General features: G+C 45.2%; 1 protein-coding gene across 1 annotated transcript; it reads left to right on the forward strand.

Annotated features, from left to right (window-relative positions):
* Positions 1 to 798: 798 nt before the first annotated feature.
* LOC125508247 (lysine-specific demethylase JMJ705) lies at positions 799 to 17,744 on the forward strand. Its single transcript, XM_048672874.2, has 7 exons — positions 799 to 1,860; positions 11,197 to 11,275; positions 11,369 to 11,436; positions 12,107 to 12,257; positions 12,568 to 13,250; positions 13,722 to 14,327; positions 15,459 to 17,744. Exons 1-7 carry the CDS (start codon positions 1,017 to 1,019, stop codon positions 17,459 to 17,461), a joined length of 4,434 nt encoding a protein of 1,477 aa, XP_048528831.2. The 5' UTR covers positions 799 to 1,016; the 3' UTR covers positions 17,462 to 17,744.
* The last annotated feature ends 9,424 nt before the right edge of the window (positions 17,745 to 27,168 follow it).

The following is a 27,168-nucleotide window of genomic DNA, read 5'->3' on the forward strand; positions in this document are numbered from 1 at the left end:
CCCCCTAATTCAGGACACCAACACTTGGATCCTTCAAGTCTTGAGTTTTCGTGGCAGTTTTGGCTCGACGGCTCGTTGGTTGAGCAAAGGAGATGCGGTACAATGGGGAGGGAGGACTTCTTGGTTGGCAAGAGTCGAAAAGGAGGAAGGTCAATATTTTTTTTGGGAATGCTGGTTAGGATCTTTCAGCAACGAAGGTGTCCATTAGCGAACAAATTAGTTCGCTGGGTTTGACCAGCCATCGTGAACTAGTAGTTCGCCAGGATTCGTACTCATGTGAACGATCGCTGGATATTCGTGTCCTAAATAAAATTAACGTATAAAATTTGTACTACTCCACCTCTTTATAAAATCTATCTTTCTTCTCATTCCAAATCTCAATCGCAGTCTTCCCATCAACGACATTCTTTAAATCTTGGTGTTTTATCTCTACTGGTATCATGTTCAATCCCTTCAATACCCGCCACTTCATTTCTAGATCTCTACTGCCCAGATCCATAAAGCGTCACTCTATATGGCGATACTATTGATGTCAACCTTATTAGCGTCACAAAAGCTCTAACAACCTCCAACCAAGACTACTTTGTCTTCATCTTCATCGTCGGTGCGTCAAACTGTAAACTTAAAAACAATAGACTAATTTGTATTTAGTTCCGAGCTTATATATTTTATTGCTGACAAACAAATCCTGCTTGCCTTTTCGCACCGATTATTTGCCCTTTTTGTTGAATGATGACTTGCAAATAGGAGATCACAAATTTCATTTCCAGCCTAGAGGGAAATCCCCACCCCTCGCCCCCTGCCTTCACATCTCTCTCTCTCCTCCAACCCTTGTCTCTGACTCTCTCTCTCTCCTCCAACCCTTGTCTCTGACTGACTCTCTCTCACTAACCCCAAAGCAGCAGAAGCAGCAGCAAGCACCAAGCGAGCAGCGAAGCCGATTCCCCAAATCGCCTCCCACATGCAATTCCTCGCCTGAAGAAACCCTACCTTACTCCGCCGCCGCTGTCGCCGCCATGTCGCTGCCACCGGTGGACCCGCCGGAGTGGCTGCGCACACTACCCGTGGCGCCGGAGTACCGCCCCACCCTCGCCGAGTTCGCTGACCCCATCGCCTACATCCTCAAGATCGAGCCAGAGGCCTCTCGCTACGGCATCTGCAAGATCGTCCCCCCGCTCCCCTCGCCGCCCCGCGAGGCCACCGTTCAGCTCCTCAAGGCCTCGTTCGCCTCCAATGCGGCCGCTTCCGCTTCCGGCGACGCTGGCCCCACCTTCCCGACGCGGCTCCAGCAGGTGGGCCTCTCCACAAAGAACCGTCGCGGCGCGAACCGTCGCGTCTGGGAGAGCGGCGAGCGCTACACCCTGGAGGCCTTCCGTACCAAGGCCCGCGACTTCGAACTCCCGAGGCACGCGATACCCCCGAAGCACGCGACGCCCCTCCAGCTGGAGGCGCTCTTCTGGGGTGCTTGCGCTGCGAGGCCATTCAGTGTCGAGTACGGCAATGACATGCCGGGGTCCGGCTTCGTCAAACGGGAGGTGCTAGACCTGGACACTGACAGTCCGGTAGCAGCGCCCAGGGACGTCGGCGAGACGGAGTGGAACATGAGGGTGGCTCCGCGCGCTCGGGGCTCGCTGCTGCGAGGGATGAGCCGGGACGTCGCTGGCGTCACGACGCCGATGCTATATGTGGCGATGCTCTACAGCTGGTTCGCGTGGCACGTGGAGGACCACGAGCTGCATAGCCTCAACTACCTCCACTTCGGCAAGCCCAAGACTTGGTACGGCGTGCCCCGAGATGCCATGCTTGCCTTCGAGGATGCCATCCGTGTCCATGGGTACGCGGACGACCTCAATGCCATCAGTGAGTCCTCTGTTCCACTATGCTTTTATTGTACTTCTGTTTCTTCCTTAGAAGCGCTTGAATTCTATTTGACTTGCTCGATAAGTCGTAAGTGTTTCATTTTTGACTTGTAGAGTCAAAACCTTGTTTTGAATTGTCAAATTCTGCTGCCAATTGGGGAGATAACTGACATTCGGTAGTGTCAGGCTGTCAGCAACTTCAGATGAGCAATGTGCAATTGCAACAACGTGTAAATTAACCAGGAACCAGTGCCCTTCAATATGCAATTTATGGCTCTGAAAAAAGAAACATAGTAGCGAATATGCGATCTGGAAACTGAACTAAGCAAGTAGATACAATAGATACTTTAATTTCAAATTGAACCATTGCAACCTCAATGATCATAGGAGGTTGCACTGCGACGCCCTGGTAGGCCGGGGAGGGTCATGGCAGTGCACAAGCTGTGATTTGTGGGTAGGGACCGAGAGACAGGTGAGAGATTTAAGAAGGGTAAGCTGAACTTGAGAAGGGAGCCTATGCATGCTCGATTTGTTTGGTAAACTGACTTTTACTTTAGTATGGCATGTGATGTGGGGGCAGCACTACACAGCTTGGTGATCAACTCTGTTGGGAATATTGAATAATAAACACATAACACGGTGTTTACCTCCGTCCCTATCTCTCCCTCCTTGGCGCAACTGCGCCAAAGCCCAAACATCCTTGCCCTCACCCTCCACCTCTCATAACTCCCCTCAGAAACTCAGCATGTGACAGACCTATATGAAATGGAAGTGCACACTGCATGCACAAGGATATGTCTATCAATCAAAACCATCCTTCGTAGTAATGAAATTCAGTCTGGCTCCAAAACCTGTTTCGGACTTTCAAGGTATCTTAAGCATCATAAAATTGGGGCTGCTAGATTGCAGAACATGTAGGATTGGGGCAATAACATACATGTTATGAGCAGCAAGACATCAATGATAGCGGTTGAACAAATGACACTGTGTGAGGATGACATAGATCACTGATTTTGTTCTGTGGGTATCTGGCCGACTGATTATTTGTGTAGTACCCTCAGAAATCATGATGCTACACTGCTTCCTGCGCTGCTGGCAAATTCAGACATAGGTATGTATTTACGAAGACAAGAAGATTTAGGGAACATAACCAATGCTTCTAGGACTTGGATTCAAAAGAAACAGAAATACACAAACTACACGTAAGTCATCCGCACGTCCATCCAGATTCCTAGAATAAATCTTGTTTGGGTCATCCGTGTTTAGTACTCCCTCTGTCCATAATATAGTGCACATTTGTTTTTATGAAAGTCAATCTTAACAAACTTTGATGAAGTTTATATACAAAATTATCTGTATCTACAATATCAAATACATACCTTATGAAAATATATTTCATGATGAATCTAATGGTATTGATTTTACATTCAAGATGTTGATAAATTTTCTATAAACTTGGTCAAAATTTACAAAGTTTGAGTTAAAATAAAAAAATCTAATACACACTATATTTTTGGACCGATGGAGTATAAAATTAAGATATCAAGATGTGCTGTTTTTTTGGGTATACTTCATTGCAAGGAGCAACATTTCAGGATGGCTTTGTAAAGGCCTGGCTTTTATTCTAGGGGTTCTCCTAGCAAGATGGTTGCAGCTAAATTATGTTGTGATCAGGTCATATCGGATTTTCTCCACATTTTAAAGACTTGAAGTTATCAAGTCACCTCATTTGCATGGCTCCAAAAGTCCAACAATATTTTCTAATAAGCTAATCTCTCAGAATTCATAAATTGTAAACTATAACCAAAATATATTTGAATTGACTACCAATCACTTGATCACTATGTTGGATTGGTCCATGACCACTTTGTCTTGCCCCAAGCCCACCCACAATGATTAGATACACCAACCAAGGCCGCTCTTGCATATCATTCGCCGGTGTTTCTTGATGATCTATGTGATTCCTTGCTGGTTGCAAGTTCTTGTGAAATTCTTTTGTTTCGTTTATTTGCATGAATTATGTATATGAGTCCCAAGAAACCTCAAATGACCTTAATGCAACACCCCTGCTAAGGTTGTGTACAATAGCTTAGACAAGGTCCGCGTCTGTCTTTAGTGCCTCGCCATGCCACATATAGATCATACTGTAGACACCTCCTACAATAGACTATAATTAGTTGTACGTATAAGACCTCAAATAACGAGAAAATAAAAAACTATCGATGTAGAAATAATTAATTCTATCTGGGATCCCACCTAGTCCTACATGGCAAGTCAACAAAAATCCAAGCCGGTCAACAGCAGACCAAGAACATGGCAATGGTCAACAAGTCAATGGAGAAGAGGAAATAAAAAGACAAAATCAAAGGGAGAAGCAAAAAAGAAGAGGCCCAAGCCTAGAACATGCCCATATAGCCAATGCTCATCATGGTTGAGGGATGAGTGTTGGCACCCTCCACCTTTGACTAGTCCACGATGGACTGGCGGACCAAGTTTTACAATATACCCTTCCCAGCTACCACCACCATGGTAGCTTTGGTCACTTGTCAAGGATCCCTAACCTATGTAAGGCCCCATGGGCCCGTACTCATTCACTCTCACTTGAATGAAATCAAGGGGAGGACACTAGGGCAACTAAGGCAAGAATGGGAGCTCTAGGGTTTGAGTCCAAGGAGTCGCGTACGAGTTGGATCGACATTGAGGAAAAGAAGTTTGGAGAGGGTGCCGAGGAGTCAAGCATGACTTCGACCTGCGACCAAACCTCCCTCAATGCTTTCCAAATATAGGACTAGGTCGCCCTTGTTGAGGTGAGGAAACCTCTTCAAAAAACATTGAGGTGTCAAATTTGTTGGTGTACGACTAACTTACTATAAGACCGTCGTAGACACCTCTCTAATCTTTGTTTCGGCCGTGTTGCTAATGTTACCCCCATTCACCCGTTGTTTTAACTACTATAACATTGGCGTCGATCGTGGGGAATTCTCTCCATTGTGTAAAGTCGTGAATCGATGAAGCTAGATGGCCCCGCCTAAACAAGTTCCTTAGCCAAGCAAGAAACAGTAAAGTGCAATAAGACGAAAAGGCAAAACGCTCCTCGCGCCGGGATGCCGCTTGTCCTAGCTTGGTGTCGCGCGTAGCTCATCCTTGCCAGCGCGCAGCCGCGTAGATTGTTGATGGTCCAGTTACTAGGACGCCAAGCAGTTCTAGAATCCTCAAGTGCAAGGGATTGCAACTAGTCAAATTTAACAAATGAATACAATACAAGGGTCTTACGTCCAAGATACAACTTGCAACGAAAGTGAAATATACCTTACGTAGTTAAAGTTTAACAAATGCCTCAAGAAGGCTAAAAAAAGCAAAAGGACATCCATATCCCTGCCCAGGCCAAGTCTGGTGATAACCATAGTTAACGCTTCACCAAAAGATTACGTGCTCCAAATGCTATTATCTGATTTGCAGCATCTGGATAAAAAAGAATAATAAAATAAGGTGACCAAATTGTACTTGCAAGACTTGCGTCAGATGTATCTACGTATGCAACATTTTGTATATGTGGTTTGAGCGGCGGCAATCACTAAGCATCTATAGAAGACACGCTACAACTTGCGTCTACCAGAGACAAGGTAGAAAGCGTATACGAGGTAAGATAGCATTAAAGATCAACTACTCTATTCACCTACCTAACCGCAAACATCCTTGCATTCCTCTTCGCATCATCCACAAAGAAGAATCTCCAACGCACTCACACGGTTGGCAAGTTTAATTAATTATTAATTGAAGCTGTTCTATGATCAAGTTAACAACCTCTAAGCTGTCCATAGCCGTGGACACGACTATTCGAATAGATTTAACCATGCAGGGGTGCACCAAGTTACCCATACACATACGATCCTATCTTAGATGACACAATGCACGGTGTATGCTGGCAGAGGTGATCGACTCAACACTTCCCTTACGTTGCAAACAAGTCCAGGGAGCTACTTGAGTTTTACCCGAATCGAAGTCTGAGTCAAACCCAACCGTTGCGTGACATGCCCCTACCAAGTAAATGGGGGGGGGGGGGGCTAGCCCACAATTCCTACATGTATGCAAATATCAGGGGATAACCTCCCCCAATGACAAAAACAAAATCATAACATCGGGGATCGTCTCGTTTGTACGTGGAATAACATGAGTAATGTGCATGCCAGAAGGAAAGCCAGAACTATTGTGGCCCTTGGACAAGTCTGTGGTCTAAGGTAGTAGGTAGTAGGCTGAGGAGGGCCCCATTTAAACCTCACACGAGTTGTTAGTGCATCCAATCTTGAGTCGAGATAACTAGAACTCGGATCCTAGGTCGGCTTGAATGGAACAAATCACCGATGCTCTAAGCATGTCCTGCCAAACTTTAAATACATGTTAACATAATTAACTCCATTGCATAATAAAGAATGTATAAGAGCCAAGTTAACATGTATGACGCCCTAAAAGAACATCAGGTAGATATGGCATAACTAAAGCATTAACCCTAAACATGCATACTACAGTCAGAGCAGGCTCCCATGGTAGTATCAAGCAAGTAACTAGCATAATGAACGAAAGGTAAAGGCATATAAGGGTTACAATAAATAGGCCATGCACCAGAATAGGTATTGAAGACCAACTACAACATTGTTACACTAATGCAAGAATAAGGGAGGAAGCAATGGGATGTGTTGGAATGGACAAGGAGGTTTTACTTGCCTAGAATCCACACTTGGTACATTCTCATACCTTGCTCGTATCTCACGTCATCCCCGGATCCTATTGCGAAGAAGCAGAAACACTGGAAATAAATCAACAAATGCAACTACGGCAACGATCCAGCATGCTCATGATATGCAATGTTATGTCATGGCAAGTTACGATGCTAATGGTCTAATGCAATTAAAATGCGATTAAACTAAACTCCATATTTAAAGAATAGGGCTCAATCTTGTTTAGCTACTCAAACCACTTTAAATGTCCTTAACAAGAGTGATCATGGCATAAGATGATGATGGAAATGAGTTTAGAAAGTTAATGAGGAAGGAATGAATTATATATAGCTTCTCCAAAGTCCACATATATAAATAATAGGTTCAATCTTGTTTAAGCCTAAACAACAATTTTAAATGTTGTTATGATGCATGAGAATGACTTAACGAGGTTCTATGCAATTTTCTGAGCAATTTGACATATAGTATGACACGTCACGTTTTCATTGCCATGGAAGCACATTTTGTTGCCACGGCGGTGTTTCCGGGGTTCTGGCCGCAAAAAGCCTCAAGTGTGTTGTCATGTGTGCAAATTGAGCTAACGGTGCATAGTGGTGACACAAAGGCCACAAGCTCAAGACAATAGAAGGTGCAAACGTCCAATTGGTCGATCCATTGCTATCATGCACACGACCGTCTCGGGTCGTCACCTTTGTTGTGTGCGGGTGGGGCGGATCGGGTTCGGTGCGGTGTAGTCATTCGCGTGTCGTAGTCGTACTTGGCAGAGGTCCACGACGGTGGTAGTCATTTGGGCGTTGGTACCAAGACTTGGTGAATCTCCAGATGGCGAGGAACTTGGCCCACATAATAATTATGAGGCCCTAGCCAAATCATCCAAGGTTTATGAAGGGCACTTTGGACATTTGGCACAATCTAAGGTTTTAGCCCTTCAAGAAAAAGTTGATTGATTAAATCCTCATTTCAAATTAAATTGGATGCAATATGAATGCAATGCTTGTGAGATGGACATGATGCAAATCAATGACTGCGGAAAGTGTTGGTCTTGGGCTGTTACATAGTTTAACCTAACCACCACATCAATACACTACCTTGCATCCCCCTCGTATCCTTCACGAGGTAGGATCCCCAAGGCACTCACACCTAAGCAAGTTTGTTAAATTATTAGTTAAAGTTCTACAATACCATAGACATGACTATTTGAGTAGATTTAAACCTGCAAGGGTGTACCATTTTACCCTATTGCGTGTCAAACACTCTTAATGCCATGTAGTCAACACACATGGGGTATGCCCACAGAGTGAGAGTGGCCACGTCACTTCTCCTAAGCAGCAAACAAGTCCAAGGAGCCATCCAACTGAGTTGTACCTCAATCGTGAGTCCGACCGAAGCTCTGAGACAGACCCAACCGTTGTGTCCTGGGCTAAGGTGGCTAGGGCCTGCATGATAACCCCCTGTCCACTTCACAATTCCTATGTGTATGCAACGGCCATCCAAGCATTAACGTCATCATAACTTATGGTTTGAAGGAAGTATTCACATTTCATTGGACTGTATGAGTTCCTGATTACATGTTTGCAACTGCATGTTCAATCCCCGGTTTAAATATGATCACAGTACCACAGGATCATCATGAACTAACTGCAGTTTGTAGCTCTTGGTACATTTATACAGGTTTAGGGACCTGAATGTGCAATTCATAAGTTGAGGGAGCCATGTGACGCGCACACAAGTTTAGTGACCTATGGTGCAGTTGACTCTTGATAATTCTTCCAACAGAGGCCAGCTTGCCTAGTTTAGATTATCTCAATTCTCAAAGCAATATTAAGCACATAGCTGACATCCATTTGTCTAGAGATCATTTGCTCCCTCCATTCCAATGAATAAGGTGCGCACACATTTCAAACTTCAACTTTGACCATCGATTTAACCAACCAAATGTAGATTATGTGTGACAAAAGTTATATAGCTGGATTCGTATTCAAAAGAAGTTTTCAATGATATGATTTTTAAGTCACATAACTTATATAATACTCCGTACTGGTCTAACTCGCAGGCAAAGTTGAATTTTGCAATACGTGCATGCCTTATTTATTGGAATGGGGATAGTAGTACATAATGTTTAATATTCGTGGAAGAATGTGTATATTATTTTAGAAAATGTATTTATTCTCCCCGGCCTCTGCATCCTTAGATACATATAGCCAACCTCATTCAATGCTTATTACAAAGAGATGTGTCGGGGGGATGACCCCCGGGTAGGCAAATCCAGACCTAACAATCTTCCAAAACAACGGGGAGGCAAGCGCCCTGCCATCCGGCCGCCCGGCTTCGGGCCGGCTGGGTGGGGCACCAAGGCTTGACCCGGCCGGCTCCCACTCAGGCCCACCAGACGACCGGACAGCCCCCCTCCTACGACGGGCGGGCGTGGCTACAGTGCACCTATTGTCCCGACCAAAGCAGGCGTGGCTACAGTGTGCCCTGAGGCCACGTCCCGGAGTCGACGGCGGCGACCTGGTGCGGTCCTGTAGCAAGTCGGCGCCCACCACCCCGTGACACGAGCAACAGTGTGCCACAGTGCCGCGGCCCCCCGCGGGACTCGTGTCTAGCGGATCTGGCAGCCGGCGGGACCCGCGGCCGGCTCGAGACGATGACATCAGGGCCCCGTGCCCATGTAATGTTACCATTGTAACCCTGGGGGAAAGGTCTATAAGACCCCCCCCCCCCCCCCCCCCAAGGAGCCCTCCATCCGGGGGTTTCCATTCCTTTTCCACACACACACACACACACACGCATAACCAGGAGAAGGAGAGAGCTAGCTCTTCTTCCTCCTCCCCTCAAACAGCTCCAGGAGCGCCTTGTATTCACGTTGTGAGATCCATCGAGTAGATCCAGCAGGACTAGGGGTTTTACATCCCCCGGAGGGCCCCGAACCTGGGTACATCGCGAGTCCCTCTCCGCTTGTCCCCGATCTCGCATCCGGAACCACCCTCCGACGTCCTCTGGCCCCAACCACGTTCGATAAGCCTACCCATGGCATTTGCCGTGAGAACACCACGACAAGATGAAACTCCTATCTTGCCAAAAGGAGGGCAAGATAAAAACATGGACCAACTAAGACAACTCATGCCAACAAAACTGCTCTAAACACTCGGGAGCCTATCACTGGCACGCCGTCCAAACTGGGACGTAAACTACTTGGTAATCCACTCGAGCTTCTTTGCATCAAGCTCCATCAGCACCTTGTGCCGGGCCTTGTGTAATAACGTCCATAACAACAGCCAATTGGTACATGAGATTAGACAAAAGCACCGCTGCTGCCCCAACTAGAATAAGAGACCTTAAAGATTTATCAACCCCCCTTTAGCCAGGACCCAAAAATATGTGAAATAGTATGGGGCGGGGTGATATTAAAGGCTAAATACACAGCTTGCCATGCAATACGTGCTAGACAACAATCAAAAAAGAGATTTTGAATGGTTTCTTCATAAAGGAAGCTACAACGAGTATCCCCTTGCCACATTCGTTTTACTAGATTATCCTTAGTATAACTTCTCGGTAGAGGAACCAAAGGAAAACTTTTATCTTCAACGGTAATTTTTTTTAAAAGGCAGCCCGGTGCACATAGCTCCCGCTTGTGCAGGGTCCGGGGAAGGGTCCGACCACTTTGGGTCTATAGTACGCAGCCTTTCCTACATTTCTGCAAGAGGCTGTTTCCAGGACTTGAACCCGTGACCTCATGGTCACAAGGCCACAACTTTACCGCTGCACCAAGGCTCCCCTTCATCAACAGTAATTTAAGACGCCACAATCTTCTCAACTTAAACTTGACCCTTGTATACATCGAGTGCACAGAAACAGGCCAGAAGTGTGAAGATCCCATTTAAATAGGTCCTGGTCTGTAGTAAGCTGCACATTAGGACAATCTCATTTCTGTCCACCAAATGCTGACGAATGACGCAATGAGAGCCGTACGAAAGTCAGACCTGTGAGTTCTCTACTCCAATAATCGCAGGAACAGTGGCATCCCTGTGACGGACAATATTAAATGACTTGGGCTACAAAACCGGAAGAGGCTTATCCCCAATGCATTTATCCTCCCGGAATCTAATTGATTCATCATTACCTAGAGAAAAAAGATCCAGATTGAAGAAAAGTATCTTTAACCTTCATGAGACCCTTCCAAAAGTGGGAGTCCGTTTGCTTGGCTTTAACTGCCATGAGTGAGTGGATTCTACCCCAAATATTTATTACATAAGAGTGACTGCCACACTCCGTCCTTGGTTAGCAGCTTAAATAGTCACTTACTTAGAAGGCACCTATTTTTGACTTCTAGATGGGTGCCGAGGCCACCCTGGTCTTTAGGAGTACACAAAATCTCCCCACCATGTTAAATGATACTTTCTCTTATGTTGATCCGGTTGCCAAAAGAATCAGGAGCGATAATAATCTAACCTCATGCGAACCCCCTTGGGTATCTCCAAAAAGGACACCATGAAGATGGTGAGGTTGCTCAGCACAGAATTAATCAAAACCAAGTGCTCATTGTAGGGAAGAATCTGTATATTATAACTTGCTAATGGGCCTTATGTTACTGCATGCAGTGGCCTTCCAAACTTTAAATCAGAAGACAACCGTCTTGTCCCCTGAAGTGCTACTTTCTGCGGGAGTTCCTTGCTGCAGGTACGGGGACATGGTTTAACATTCTTGTTTGTGATATTCTCTTGGTCATTATTTGAGCATTGGGCACTATTGATAGATACTTCTCCAAAGCAGATTGGTTCAGAACCCTGGAGAATTTGTTATCACCTTCCCTGGAGCTTATCATTGTGGTTTTAGCCATGGTAGGCCATCAATCATGTCTGTATACATTGAGTGCATTTCTATAAGTTATCTGTTTGCTCCTGCATGTGTGGATCTACTTCACTAATTATTGTAAAGAAGTGTTCTCAGATACTTAGAAATGGAATTTTGAAAAGCTACTTTCAGTAGGTGTTCTTATGATTTTATTCAACTTTGTTCGTCAGTCAGATGCTGCAGTAATAGTATATATTGTTATTACTGATTTAGATGACAACCATTCGTTATAGCCGTTATTCTACACCTGTGATGAAATGTTTCAATTTATAGCTTCTTTTAGAGTTATCAACAGTGACCTTGCACTCACTTGAAATAACTTTACTGGTGATTATTTCATGATAATTGACCATGATGTTTGCATCCGTAGAAGAATCTGAAAGAGTTAACTGCTGTAGACGGTAGACCTAGTTTCTTGTAATAACACAGTCCCAAATTGTTGGAAGAGGGATGGCAGTTTTGACTGGTCAGGGTTTGTAATTTCATTTGCGGATGTGGATCACATGTATTCATTTTTCCGACTACCAAATCACTGCTACATTTAAAGTTTGGCATTTAATATGTGTCTTCTGAAGAGTTATGAATACTAATTATTGTAAAGGATTTTGACCCCTATGATTGAAACAATGAATTTATTTAACTATTTCATTTTCACAGGATTTAATTGTGGGGAAGCAACAAATATTGCCACTCCTCTCTGGTTGCAGGTGGCCAAAGAAGCTGCAATCCGGAGGGCTTCAACTAATTGTGGTCCAATGATTTCTCATTATCAGCTGCTTTACGAGCTTGCATTGTCATTAAGTCAAAGGTGTGCTGCAACGAATACAAATATCATTCTTTTTTTTCATAGAATTTTTTGTTTATGCAAGAATACTGAACTGATGCATTCTCTTTATATCTTTTTAATTTAAGTTACACTAAAATAACTAGATATATTGTTGGAATTCAAACGACTTATGATGGATGCATTACAGTTTCATCTGATTAAACTAGTCTATTCAGTTATGACACAGCCTCCTCTTCAAAATGGACAGTGAATGTGAATTATCTTTGCGATAATTTTGTAGAGTTATTTTATGCAGTTGGTTATATTTTGGAAAATTATTTGCTTTTTATAGGGAACCTAAGGATTTCCATACTCTTCCAAGAAGCTCTCGATTAAGGGATAAGAAGAAGAAGGATGAAGGAGATACAATGGTGAAAGAAAAATTTGTTGGAAGTGTGATTGAAAATAACAATTTGCTTAGTATCCTTCTGGATAAGAGTTCTTGTATAATTGTTCCTGAGACTCCATTTCCTCCTACATCCTTTCCTACGATGATGGAACCTGAACTCACTGTTAAACAAAGTTTGACGGGTGGTCACTGTAGTATTAGTCAGCAAGCAGTGCACAATATGTCTGTTGATGTGGCACTAGACAAAAGTATAGTAGTAGAGAACATGAGTCACTCTCAGTCAGTTACTGAAGCATCTTTATCTGCATACAACAGAAGAAAGCTTTATGAAACAAAATATGGTGAACTTGGCACTGCTGCCTTCTGTTTATCACCATCCAAGTTGCAGAGTGGAGTAACTGATAAAGATAAGAGAGGTGGGCTCTTAGATCAGGGGCGGTTGCCGTGCGTTCAGTGTGGCATATTAAGCTTTGCTTGTGTTGCCATCATTCAACCTAGAGAAGCGGCTGTCCAGTTTGTGTTGTCTAGAGAGGGCATCTCATCGAGTGCAAAACCGGGAGAAGTTAGTGAATCAGATGGTATCTCAAATTGGATAACCAACAATATTGAGATGGTTCCTCAACAAGGTTAGTGCGACTTGATCTTTTACCCCTACACAATCTCATGTGCATAACAATCACTTTTACCTCATATCATTTTCCCCCCCTCCATCGTGTCATTTCTAAATATTGTACTGGTTATGGTATTGTTTTTTTTTGATCCAGCACATATCATCTTAACCATCTTTCTGATTTTGATCAAATTGGAGCTAAAAACAGAAATAGCGTTGCATTCAAAGTAGCGTTTTTGCACTATGAGAAGTGATCGATCTGCTAAAGTTTTCTTGTAATCATAATATCAAACAATGAATGTTATGTTTTGAAAATTTTATATTTGTATGTGAAAGGTGCAAGTGATAAAAATCATCAGTGCTTCTTTTTTAGTTCCTGATTTCCTACAGCTGAATGGAACTAAAGGATAAGAACTATTATGATGAAGTGTGTTTCATTTTGCATACCTGGAAGACTTGATATAAATATCATGTCTGTTTTGAACAGGACAAGCTTCGGAAGCACTTACCGTAAGTTTAGCCCATGTATCTGATCGGTGTGGACAACTATACAGCAGGAACAATAATGGATCAACCTCTGCTCTAGGGCTTCTAGCTTCTACTTACGGATCATCAGACTCTGAGGAGGAATCAAACCAAGGCAAAAATAATCAGTTATTGGAAACATCAGTTAGCTTCTCAAGTACAGTTCAGCGTCAAAGATCAAATTCGCACTTGTATGAAGAGTGTTGTGAAGCCAAAACCACAACTTCTTTGCTGAAATCTATAGAGGATAATAGTACGACAATAACTCGATGTGGTAGGGACACAGATATCAATCATTTAGCAAAGCTGAGGGAGCAAGGAACAACCTATGATCAGTGTTCTGTCTACGTTGATTTGGCTAATGATCTAACCATATCAGGTGTAAAAGCCTATTCAGATACTCATGTAACCACAGCTAAGTCCTCAATTGAACCAGATGTGTTGACCCAGCTCAAGTACAACAATGATTCTTGCAGAATGCATGTATTTTGTCTAGAACATGCTTTGGGGACATGGACACAACTTCAAAAAATTGGTGGTGCTAATGTTATGCTCTTGTGTCATCCGGGTATTAACACTGTTCCATAATCTCTTGAGTCCTGAGTTTGTCCTTCACTATGCTATCTTAAACAAAAGTCCAATTTTGAATCTATTGCAGAAGTTCAGTTTTCAACCTTGGAACCTGAAATCGGTTGTTTTAGTATTGAAATGCTGAACCAGTTTTATATTTCACGGCTAGAAATAACCAATTTTTTTAGAGTTTAAGGTTGAAAACTGATTTTCTGTGATGGTTCCGGGTTGAAAAGTGGACTCTTTTCTTTATCTTTAGATATTGGGCTTGTACAATAGGATTTTACACTTCAAATATTTTCTTGTTTGACTGTTTTGTGTACTGTTTATGCACCTTATTGGTGATTATAGATTTGAGACTATCAGTCAGATGGTAAACTAGGCATGAAATGTGGGGAGATTCAACCTTAGAATTTATTCAAATAGACTGACACCCTTGACGTTGAGCATGTTATTTGAGCAACTACAATATTTGGTTTCCTTTCTATATTCCCAAAATATATATTCATATTCATTGCAATTTTCTTGGGGATATCTCTGAATTAGTATGCGGGTATGCTGAAAGGGATAAAGTATACGGTTTTTATTAAGTGAATAAAGTGTGAGCTTTTTTTAGTATGGAATAGTCATATGATTCCATAATCCTAGGAGTGCCTTCCTGCTCCTCATATCCAACATGTTTGTGTTATACCCTTAATATCATTTTAAATATACTTAAGTAGTACAGGATACTCCAAAGAGAAACTTGATGGATTTTCCTTTTTGGTCCATATTTTTAGCACAATTGCTATACATACTCTGTTGTATGGAGAAGGGCATATAGTAACAAAGAGCTTCAGTTACATATTTTTCATCAAATTCAGTATGGGGTATACTATATTCTCAACAACACTTCAATATTGCTATGAAGGTGCAAGGAGAGTGCTTCAAAAGCTTCAGAGCTTTCGTAGGCACTGTCCTTGTTTTCTTTCTGGAAATATAGGCTATATGTATAATGTTAGAAGAGCTAATTTTTTAGCAATCTTTGTAATATTATTGCTAGAGTCAACAGTGTTTTTAGTGGACGTCAATCATGTATTCCATGTAAAATGAAGTTGTTCTTGATTAGTGATTTACGTTGCATTTTCAGAATATCCTAGAGCAGAGTCAGCAGCAAAATTCATAGCAGAAGAACTTGGTTTGAAGCCTGATTGGAAAGATGTAGCTTTTGAAGAAGCAACTGATGATGACATCAGAAGAATTCAGTTGGCTTTGCATGATGAAGATGCTGAACCTGCAAGCAATGACTGGGCAGTTAAAATGGGTATCAATATATACTACAGTGCAAAACAGAGCAAATCCCCGCTTTACAGCAAGCAGATACCATACAATTCCATCATTTACGAGGCATTTGGCCAAGAAAACCCAGACAATTTGACAGATTATGGACGGCAAAGATCAGGCGTGACAAAGAAAAGAGTGGCTGGATGTTGGTGCGGGAAAGTTTGGATGTCAAACCAAGTCCATCCCTTTTTAGTTCGTGAGCATGAAGAACACAATCGTGCCATAGTTTGCAGCAAAGTGATGCTTGGTGCTAATTACCATGAGATAGTATACGATGAACCATCGCTTACATGTAATACAATGGTTAACTGTAGCCCATCAAAAAGGATATCCAGAAGGAAAGGAAGGGACTCTATTGAAAAATCTGGAGCCAGAAAGAAGAGATGCTCCGCCAATGATGAAGCCACTTTACATTGCAGTAGCCTTGGGATGAACTCTAAAACCATCAGCGATCAGCCTAGAAACTTCGATGATCATGACAAACATGAAGGAGGTAAAATTACAGAAGCACCAAGCACTCAGCAATATCAACAATATACCTTGCAAAGCATGAACATGAAGTCAAGTTCTAACAAGCCAAAGGATGATAAAGGAAACCGCAATTTTCTTGACCTTTATGATGAAGCTAATGACGTGGACTGCTGGTTTAACATAGATTCTGGAGATAATGCTGCAATACGACACTTGGAAGACAGTCGACAACAAGAACTTGGTACTGTGAAAGCTAAATCTCCAGGTAAATTGCAAGGTAATATGAGAAAATCGAGCAAGTGCAAGGCGAGAGATGATTCTCTGAATGGAGACAAGAAAGTGCAAAAGATGAATAAGAAATCAATTTCTAGGAAGCAAAAGGACGTCGAGATAAATACACAGTTTCGAGAAGAATACGATGAAGATAACAACTGGGAGGAAGTTCCAGAAGGAAAAGATCATGATGTGAAAGTGGAATCTAGAGCCAAAACACGAAGTGGTGAGGATGATAAAAGAAACAACAACTCCCATGAACTACATGATGAAGATAATGATATGGATTGCTGGCATGACATACATGGCCGAGATAATGCCACAATGGGAAACTTGGATAACAGTCCAGTACAAAGACTTGAGGCTGCGGAAGTGAAATCTGGTGGTAAATTGCATTGCTGTAAGAGAAAATCCAGCAAGGGCAAGGCAAAGGATGATTACTCATATGGAGATGAGAAATTGCAAATGCTGAACATAGAATCAATCTCTAGGAAGCAAAAGAGTGATAGCCAGTTTGATGAAGGTTGCGACAGAGATAACGCTTTGGACTCTTTGCTTAATGATGTGGATGAAGCCGCACGAGAGAACTGTTATGAAGTTCGGGAAGAAGAAATGGATGGCATGGAAGTGAAGCCTAGAGGGAAGATGCAAACTGGTAAGAGAAAAACCAGCAGATGTCAAGCGGGTGATAAAGCAGCTAAATTTCCTTGTGATATAGAAGGGTGTGACATGAGCTTCAGCTCACAGCAGGATTTGTTGTTGCACAAGCGTGATATTTGTCCTGTTAAAGGATGCAAGAAAAAGTTCTTCTGCCATAAATACCTGCTCCAGCACCGCAAAGTGCACATGGATGAAAGGCCACTCAACTGTGAATGGAAGGGCTGCAAGAAGACATTCAAGTGGCCATGGGCTAGGACAGAACACATGAGGGTCCATACGGGGGTGCGACCTTATGAATGCATGGTACCTGGCTGTGGTCAGACATTCAGATTTGTGTCGGATTTCAGCCGCCACAAGAGAAAGACTGGCCATTCCAGTGGTAAGAAAAATAAGGAGAGTACATAACTTCTAATCCCTGTGCAGGAGTACAGGTTCTTTCTCTGAAGGGTATGCTGATTGAATAACTGCATCAGATTCCACTTGTCGTTGGATTAACCTGCATTAGGAGTCTAATTCATTCCATTGTTTACTGACTCCGCATAATGAGTCAATTTTTCCAGTGCCTTGGGTCCAACTGGCCTGTTGTTGACTGGGGTTATTCCAAGTCAATTGTATGTGCTTTAGTTTATCGCCAACGCTTGGGGAAGTTCCTTTTGTCTTCATGGTTAAATTGACATACTTATCTTGCTGTCTGGTGGCATTCTGTTAGTTGTTCGTTGTTATTTTCCTATTTATTATTACAAATTGCAGCGTAGGTATAATAATGTGCACGCTTATTACTATGCTACATCTTTGTTTTTTCTTTTTCAAAATATTGTCAGATTTTTTTTGAACTGGGCATTACCCCTTTTCATTACTTCGACATAACGGAAATACAGACATGTCCAGGGAATGAAACGGGAAAGAGGAAAGCGGGGTCAAGCATCGCTGGGAAACCCACCATGAGCATTCGCCATCAAGATTACTCACTATGGGATGAAAACCCGACGACACTATATAATCCACGACCCAAACGAGCAAAACCACCGTCTAAAGTTAGGCCACAAAAGCCACACAGCTCGTAAACAGAGCAACATGCCCCAATCACCCTCGCGCAGGAGGTAAAACACCAACAGGATCGATGACTCCCTACTCAGCAGGCTTCCTCGTCCTGATAAGCTGTAGCGCAGATCCTCGTCAAACGAGACGCATTATCCTTCAGCAGAGACGCATTATCCTTCAGCAGTTCTCCTCTAGTTCTGAGCGCCGCTGCGTCCTCCTGCTTCATCATACCTGCCAAATAACATAAAAGAGCACACGCAGGGAAGATGCATTTAAAGGGAGATTTGAGAGGAATATGTTCGAAAGTAACTCTGTTATGACAAGTCCAAATAGCCCAGCATATGGCTGCAATGCTGGCCGTATAAAAGATGTCCTCCTCAAGGAAAAACACATGGGACCACACATACGCCTGCCACAAATTGTTAGGACATAGCTTGTTAGGACATAGCTCAGTACCAAACATGCACCCCACAACTCTTCAGGTAGTCAGTCTCCCTCTCCTCACAGAACGAGCACTTGGGTTCCCCTTTCCACCCTTGATGCTTCATGACATCTCTGGTCAGCACCGCATCCTGCGATAACTGCCACATGAAAATTTAAATTTCCAAAGGAATACGAGCTTTCCAGATAACTGCCACATGAAAATTTAAATTTCCAAAGGAATACGAGCTTTTCAGATCCACCGATAATTGCATCTGGAGACATCCCTTTCAAGGCAGGAATACATAGCTTTGGTCCTAAGTAAGGTTTAGGACCCAACCCCCATTTAATGCTATCGTTATCTATAGAAACACAGGAGCTCCTAACACTCAAGGCCATTTTTTGCCATTGCTCACTGAGCTCATAAGTCAGTCTCATTCGAAAGAAGGAAACATGATCAACTTCCAAACAATCTTTCACAAAACAATCAGGATAATTGCAAATGGCAAAAAGTCGGGGGAATTGATCAGCAAAAGGTGCTTGATCACCAACAGGGTGTGACGCCCCAAGACCGGAGTTGCAGATGCCTTCCAGGGTTTCCGGGTTTTGTTGTGTGTTTTGTTTCGTCTGTTGCATTCATCTTTGCATCATGTGCATTGCATCATGTCATCATGCCATCATGCCATCATGCCATTTCTTTTCTTAACTCAACTAAATAAACCGTATGGATCTTCGATCCATTTAAACCGAGGGAAGAGTGACTTCTCTTTATAACATTATCCTCCTAATATTTATGGAGCTATACTAAATATTCCAATAATTTTGGATTCACCCATAAACACACTTACAAATATTCCCCATGACTTTTCTGCTTCAAGTTTGGTCCTCAAACTTTGCCCATATATTCTTTCATCGCTTTCACGATCTCCACAAAAATTCCGAACATTTTTGGACTCTCCAAAAATGTTTTTCTAATTCAAACTTATTTGAATCACATCCAAATGTGTTTGAATGCAATCCTTTCAAACGGTGCCAAATGCATTTTTCTCGGAACAAACTCATTTTTATGAGTCCGGGAAATTTAACCTCATGCCCAAATTCTTCCTCTAACCTTCCCTTCTATCTTTTCCTTTCTCTTAATTTCTCTGTTTAAAAAAAGGAAATAGGGGAGAGGGAGAAGAGAGTCCAGCCCAGCTGGGCCTCTAACCGGCCCAACCTTCCCCTCAACCAGCTAGGCCTCCTGCCTGCACCTAGGCCCATTTGCCCCTTGGCCGAGCTGCGCCCCCACCTAATACTAACCCTAGCCCGATCCCATCTCACTCCCTCGTCTCCCTCCGCCGCCACGAGACCATCGCCTCGCACCCCTGGCGTTCGTTCGATCCCATCTCCTTCGTCTCCTTCCCTCCAACCCCGCAGCCCCAGAACCACTCGATCCCTTCTCCCTCCCTCGCAGCATGCGCGCACCTCCAGTCCGCGTCGCCGCCTCCACCGCGAGACCCCCGCGCCCGACCTCCTCCTTGCTGCCCTTGGTGCCGCACCACCGGACCTCCCCGTCGCCCTCGTCGTCGACCAGCGCGCCCCTGCCTTCCTCAACCTCCTCCGAGTGCCGCCATGCCTCCCCTACAGCTACTCCGGCGAGCTCCAGGCAGCTACGCCGCACGCGTGGACCCTCATCTGCCGTGCCGTGCCCCTTCCTCGAGCTCCACCTCGCCGTCCTGCTGCACCGCGTCGCCGGACTGCCGCCGCCTCGCCGTTCCCCGCCAAGTTCCACGAGTTGTCGACGGAATCATCAAGTTCCTTGCTGCCATGGATGCGAGTTCCTCTGCTTACCCTTCGTGCTCCATCCGCTGCCGTGCCCCATGGCTCGTCCGCAGCGTCGCGCGTGCCGGCCTTTCCCATGCCAGGCCACCATTGTTGCCTCCGTTCCCAGCCGCCAGCGTCCCTACATCCGTCCAGCCGTTCGTGTTGCTGCCGCTGGACACCAAGACCGGGGGCTCTTTAGCTGTTGCACGCTTGCAGTGCCTCCTCCCGAGCAGGAGCAGCTTGAACCGATGCCTCCGTGAAGCCCGAGTGGGAATGGTTGTGTGCACCGGTTACGCCAAGACCCGGACCGACAAGTACCACGACATCCGTCGATTGCCAAGTACCCCTACACGTGGATACGCCAAGTTCCTCTTCGACCGATGCAAGTTCCGCTACCGTCGACAAAACCCGAGACGAAGTACCCCGACGGAGATCGGCAAGTCACAAGATTGTCATGGATATCGTCAAGTACCACGACGGCCCTCGAAGAGTTCGGATTCGACAAGTTCGACTATGGAACGGGAACCACTACCACTACCGCCGTCTTCGGAATCGCTAAGAACGTCAAGTTCCTCCACGACACCCGACGCCTAAAACGATCACCGAACCGGAAATAACGCCAAGTACCAGGACGACGAGGACCGCCGAGTTCGTCTTCCGCCGTCTCCGAAATCATCAAGTACCGCTATGAGATGTGCAACTACTTCCACGACGAAACGAGAACAACTACCGTCGTTGAAGGCCGTCAAGTGAACATCTACTGACGACGTGTACGACCCACTCCGTGAACGTGTACCACTACGTCCGGAGACCGCGAACCCGCCAAGTCCGACAACGTTTGTGTACAACTACCGACGACGCGCATGTTGCCAAGTACCCTCTCCGGATCGTCATGTTCGACTACCGATAAACATGTACCACTACTGTCGTCGAGATCGCGAGAACCTCTACCGTCGACCCTAGAGCATGCGAGATCGACTACTTCCACTACCGTCGTCGCGAGAACGCCCACTTCCCGCGGTTATGGGCAGATGGGAATTTGTTAATGTCCGGTTCTAGAAAACCTAAAGTTGACCTTAAATAAAATACATCAACCGCGTGTGTAACCGTGATGGTCTCTTCTCGGCGGAGTCCGGGAAGTGAACACGGTGTTGGAGTTATGCTCGACGTAGGTTGTTCTAGGATCACTTCTTGATCATAGATTCTCGACCGTGCTTTGCCTTCTCTTCTCGCTCTCTTTTGCGTATATGTTAGACACCAAATATTCTAGTCGCTTGCTGCAGCTCCACCTCATACATTTTACCCTTCCTATAAGCTTAAATAGTCTTAATCGCGAGGGTGTGAGATTGCTGAGTCCCCGTGACTCACAGATACTTTCAAAACCAGCTTGCAGGTGTCGTTGAACCGTGCAGATGACGCAATCAAGCTCAAGGAGGAGCTCGATTAAGACCTTGTCCTTTGTGTTGTTTCGTTCCAGTTGATCAGTAGTGGAGCCCAGTTGGGGTCGATCGGAGATCTGTGTAGCATTTGGGGTAGTCTTCTTATATTTTGGTTTCGTAGTCGAACCTTGATTGTATCTGGATGCTGTAATGCTTTATTCATGTAATTGTGTGAAGTGGCGATTGTAAGCCAACTATGTATCTCTTTCCCTTATGTATTACATGGGTTGTGTGAAGATTACCTCACTTGCGATATTGCTTTCAATGCGGTTATGCCTCTAAGTCGTGCTTCGACACGTGGGAGATATAGCCGCATCTGAGGGCATTACACAGTGTCTATCCACAACCTTGCTATGTCACCTGATTGGATGACCACCTTCCTACCAGCCATGTACAAATCTTTCACCTTCATAATGGCCTTCCAGCAGGGGGAATAATCCACTTTCCCTTTGATAGAAGCTACAGTTTCCCTGTTAAAGTACTTAGCCCTGATAATATCATGCCAGAGACCCTTTTTCATCTCAAGTTTCCACCACCATTTTACCAGGAGGCAAATATTCTGACTATGGAGGTCTTTCACCCCGAGGCCCTCTTTCTCTTTGGATCTACATATCCTGGACCGCCTAACCAGATAATATCTCTTTATGTTTTTAGTAACTTGCCAAAAGAATTTTCTCGTGTGTTTTTAGTAACTTGCCAAAAATATTGTCAGATAGATCTCACTTTTGATAAAGGGTATTTTTATCGGGTTTGCTATAATTCAGTCTGAGTCCAGGTCTGTTAGAGCCATGTGCGCTAAGATCCATGCATTTTGTGCGTTGGCTTTTTCTTTTTTGGAGAGAATTTTTGTGCGGTGGCTGAGGCTGGAATTTGGAACATTCCAAAAAGTGGGAGATCCAACTACAAGGAAACAGGCAGTCTGGTACATATTGTTATGGTACCTTTCACCTTTTTTTTATTTGACATGGGAAACATCTCCCATCCTTTTCTGACTCTTTTTCTTTTTTTATATGGGAAATTATCCCAAATGACAAATGAAAGTAATCAGTTTGAGCCTGATTAGTCCTAAACCCAATGTGAGTTTTTCTTTTGACTTAAGTCATCTGCAGTGAGTTAACGGGAATGGACAAGAGGCTTAGCTGTTCGTGTTTTTCTCGGGCAGGTCGCGTGGCCCATCCAGGTTTGTGGGTGTTCTTTCTTGTAAATCGTTTCATTTTTCGGATGGGTGATGGATGAGTTTAAAAAAAGTTACAAAAAAGGATGAGTGATGGACTTTGTTTTTAACATGCAACAGTGTTTTCCTTGGATCATACTATAACACATGCCCTTTTTATTGTGTGTGTGCTGTCCTTTTTAAAACTGTTTTTTGTTACTCCATTTTTGTTTCTATTTAAAATTTTCATTTTAATTTTCTTTTGTTTCCTTTTTCTTTTTTCTCTCTGATAGTTTTCTCTTTTTTACCAAATTATTATTTTTGTCGTTTTCTTGGTGGTTAGAGAATTTGTTAAATCTTAGCCGATTCGGTACCCGTGGATTTAAGACATCAAGTTTGCATGTGGTTCGTTACGCAAGAAGATATAAGTTTGTTTAGATAGGTGGTTTGTAGAAAACACGTTTTATATAAACTAGGAAAACGGCCTAACAACTTAAAACCACATTTAACTAGCCTAACTAATCTGTGGATATGGAGAATCGAATTTTCTAAAACCCAGAATTTCGCGGTTGTGGAAAAACAACCATTAGTCGTTTTTTTGTTGTAAAAACTTGATTTGCATATCCACGTTGCTTTCTGTTGTAGTCGACCCTGGTGGGCCCGTTCATTTTTTTTAGAAAAGAAGGACCTCGGTCTTTGCATCTGAGCGATGCATACAATCATTGTATTAATTATTCATAAAGATCTTATTAAGTAATACATCAGTAAGTAAAGTCACTATCTTGACAACACTTGTCGCTACTCCTATCCCCTTGATAAAGGGGTGTCGAATGTCCGAGCCGAATATCAAACAGACATCGCACCAAAACCTAATATCTAAAGCCGGATGCCCCAGCCAAGCCACAATACTGGGACTGGGTCACACACCGGTCCGACACACTCTCATAGGCCGTCGTCACCGTCTTTATCGATCCATCTCCAGAACAGGTAATGATGCACCAACCTTGCCAGGCAAGTCGTGGACGTCACCACGGCGCAAGACAACGCCACCGTCCCGCGCGTATCCATCCACACACGTCCATCACCGAAACTCCGCAGCACCATGCCGCTGGGATCCGCCGTTAGTTTTGCAGTAGATGTAACACCGCTCCTCCTCCCCTCCAACCAGCACTTACTCCAAAACGATGCCCCTAGGAGGGAAAACGACACCGAAGGCATCGTCATCGTCCGATCCGGTAGACCCAGATCTAGGATTTTCCCCTGAACATCCCGATTGAGTTGATGTAACCTGCAACAACGATGCCTTGAGAAGAAAACGACGTAGATATGCCGCCATCGTCCGCCAAGACCGCAGTCAGGCGCTTTTTTCACCGGAAGCTGCGTCATCCTAATCTCGCGGCTGGCTGGAACGTGCGGAGTTTCGCCATGAAGACGTATGCCACCACCGGTTCTCCGACGGAGATCCTCCATCCTCTCACTGGAGCTCTCAGCCGCCGACCATCCACATGAAGAGTTGATGACGGATCTGGATGGGATCCAGATCTGCGACTGCCGCCATGCCCACCATCGCTGGAGATCTCGGATCCCACGGGTCATGGAGGGTAGCGCGTCCGCTGCACGACCAGGGGCGCCGCTCTGGCTGCTGCGTGCAACTCCCTCCCGGCCATGCCCCAACCGCACCAGGAGATCGCCGCCGCGTCCAGATCCTGGTTCCTTCAGCGTCGGGCCCGCCGCCAACGCGGCCTACGCCGGCGGCAGTGGCGGATGGGGAAGCAGCACCGCGAGGGTCTCGGGTGGCGCGAGAGTTCGCCCCTGGCGTCTCGCTTGGGAAGATGACATGAGGGTCTGATTAAATTCAGTGCCAGTCTAGGCAGGCCCGTTCATGAGCGAAGAGAAACTACTGGGGCTGTTGGCCATTGCCACGTCCTTGACTTACATATCGTCGGTCTGCTCGAGGGTCAGTGAGACGGCGGCAACTGCGATGGGCTCGCCAGTGAGTCGTACCACGTGGCCGTACATCCTAGTTTGGCCGCCTCTGTAACACCCCGGATGTAACTTTCCATATTTGTATCCAACTCTTGCCGTTTCCGGTGTTAAGTTATATTTATTTCTCGGGATCGGGTCTTTGTCTCCGTGTGTTGTTTTCTTTTTCGTGCATCTCATATCTTGTCATCTCGTGCATTGCAATTGCATACATGTTCATCTCATGCATTCGAGCATTTTCCCCGTTGTCCGTTTTGCATTCCGGCGCTTCGTTCTCCTCCGGTGGCCATTTCTAGCTTTCTTTCGTGTGTGGGGATTAAACATTTCCGGATTGGACCGGGACTTGCCAAGCGGCCTTGGTTTACTACCGGTAGACCGCCTGTCAAGTTTTGTATCATTTGGACTTCGTTTGATACTCCAACGGTTAACCGAGGGACCGATAAGGCATCGTGTGTGTTGCAGCCCAACACCCCCAAAATTTGGCCCAAAACCCACCAAACTCTGCTCCATGTCCTAGAGCGTTCGATCACGATCGCGTGGGCGAAAACCGCACCTCTTTTGGACTCTCCTAGCTCCACTTATGCCTATTTATACCCCCTCCATTCGGATCCCTTCTTCTCCCCGTCTTCCTCCTAAAAAAAAAGAGCAGATCCACCCCGCCGCCGACGGACGTGTCCGCGCGGAGCCGGACAACGTCCGCCGCCGACCCCCGCCAGTCGCTGCGCGCCACGTGTCCCTCGCCGCCGCCGCCGCCGTCCCGTCCCGGGAGGCCCAGGAGGGGCCCCCGCGAGCCCGCGCCCCCGCGCCTCTTCCTCCTCTCGGGCGCCGCCGCCTCCCCGACCTCCGGCGACCGGCGCCGTCGCCGCCACCGCACCGGCCGCCGCCGCGCCGGGCCCCGCCGCCTGTCCGCTCCACGCCGCGCGCCCGCGCCTCCGTGGCCGCGCCCTCGCCCGCGGCCGGCCCCGCCGGCCACCTCGCCGCCCCAGCGCCGCTCCGCCGCCGCCCCTCGACGCCGGCCACCGCCTCCCCCCACGCCGGCGGCCTCGGATCCGGCGCCGACGAACCTCGTCGCGCGCGCCCAGCTACAGTGCCCGATCCGGCTACAGTAAACCCTAGATCTAGGGTTGACTTTCCCTCTCCCCTTATTTTTTTGCTATCTTTGACTGCTCGTATCTCCGCAACCGTAGCTCCGATTTGGGCATATAATATATCAAAATCTTTGCCTCGACATGTACATCATTTCATTCCATTGCATCATTTGCATTTGAGTTCATCTTTATGCCCAAAATGCTGTTAGAAGGAGGCTTCGTGAGTTAAATCGCAGATCCGTTAGTTCATCATGCACTTTTGTCATTTTTGCCATGTTTAATCCGTGCATGATATGCCTGTGCCCCTTTGGGATGAATTGTTATGCATTTTGTCTTCTTTCCAGAGGTGCCACCCATGCATTTTTAGGATGTGTGTGTTGTCTTGTGCAAGCTTGCAAAGAGAGGTACCTGAGATTTGCTGATTTCAGGGACTTAGTGTTTTCACTAAGTCTGGGATATTTTAGTTCATGATGCCATATGTTCAACTTGTTTCCCAGTGATCCGTGCCTCTTTTTAGGATGATCAGTAAGGGAGTTTTGATATTTATGTTATGCTCTATCCATCCATGTCTTTGTTTGCATATGTGGAGTGCTCTAGGTTGACTCAATCGAGCTCAACTTTTGCTTCGTTGTTAATCTGGGCAGATCGTCAACTTGTTTGCGATTTTGCCGATGCTACCGTTAGTGTTCCATGCATGCTATGCCTTTGTTCTTGCCATGTGTAGCTAGCATATTGTTCCTTCTTGCTGGTTATATGCTTGCCTTGCCATGACTTGCACCGTAGTGAGTGCATCGAGCTCGTTTACATGCCTTCGTGAGTTAAATTTCTGCATGTCTCAGTTTTCACTAAGTCTGAAAACTGATTGTGTTCGAGCTATGTTCGTGAGCTCGGTAGAGTATTTTGTGAACCCTTTTGGCCCCAGGTCACATTGGGTGTTTTGTTAAGCTTGTTGAGTAGCTCCATTCCATGTTCTTACTTGTCATGTTCAGGTTTTGTATCATGTTGTTTTGCTGCTCCGAAGAGGGCTTCATGATCTGAAATTTCAGGCTAGTGTTAATTTCACAAAGTCTGGAATCTGTTTTGCATATTCATTTTTGCCATGCTTGTTTGAACCTCTTAATGGATGAATTTGCCTATGGCTCAGTGCTAGTGTTTTGTTAACCATCTTGTGTACATCACTGCCAT

This window comes from Triticum urartu, chromosome 5A (assembly GCF_056163025.1).
Source record: "Triticum urartu cultivar PI428250 chromosome 5A, HENAU_Tu73, whole genome shotgun sequence".
NCBI lineage: Eukaryota > Viridiplantae > Streptophyta > Magnoliopsida > Poales > Poaceae > Triticum > Triticum urartu.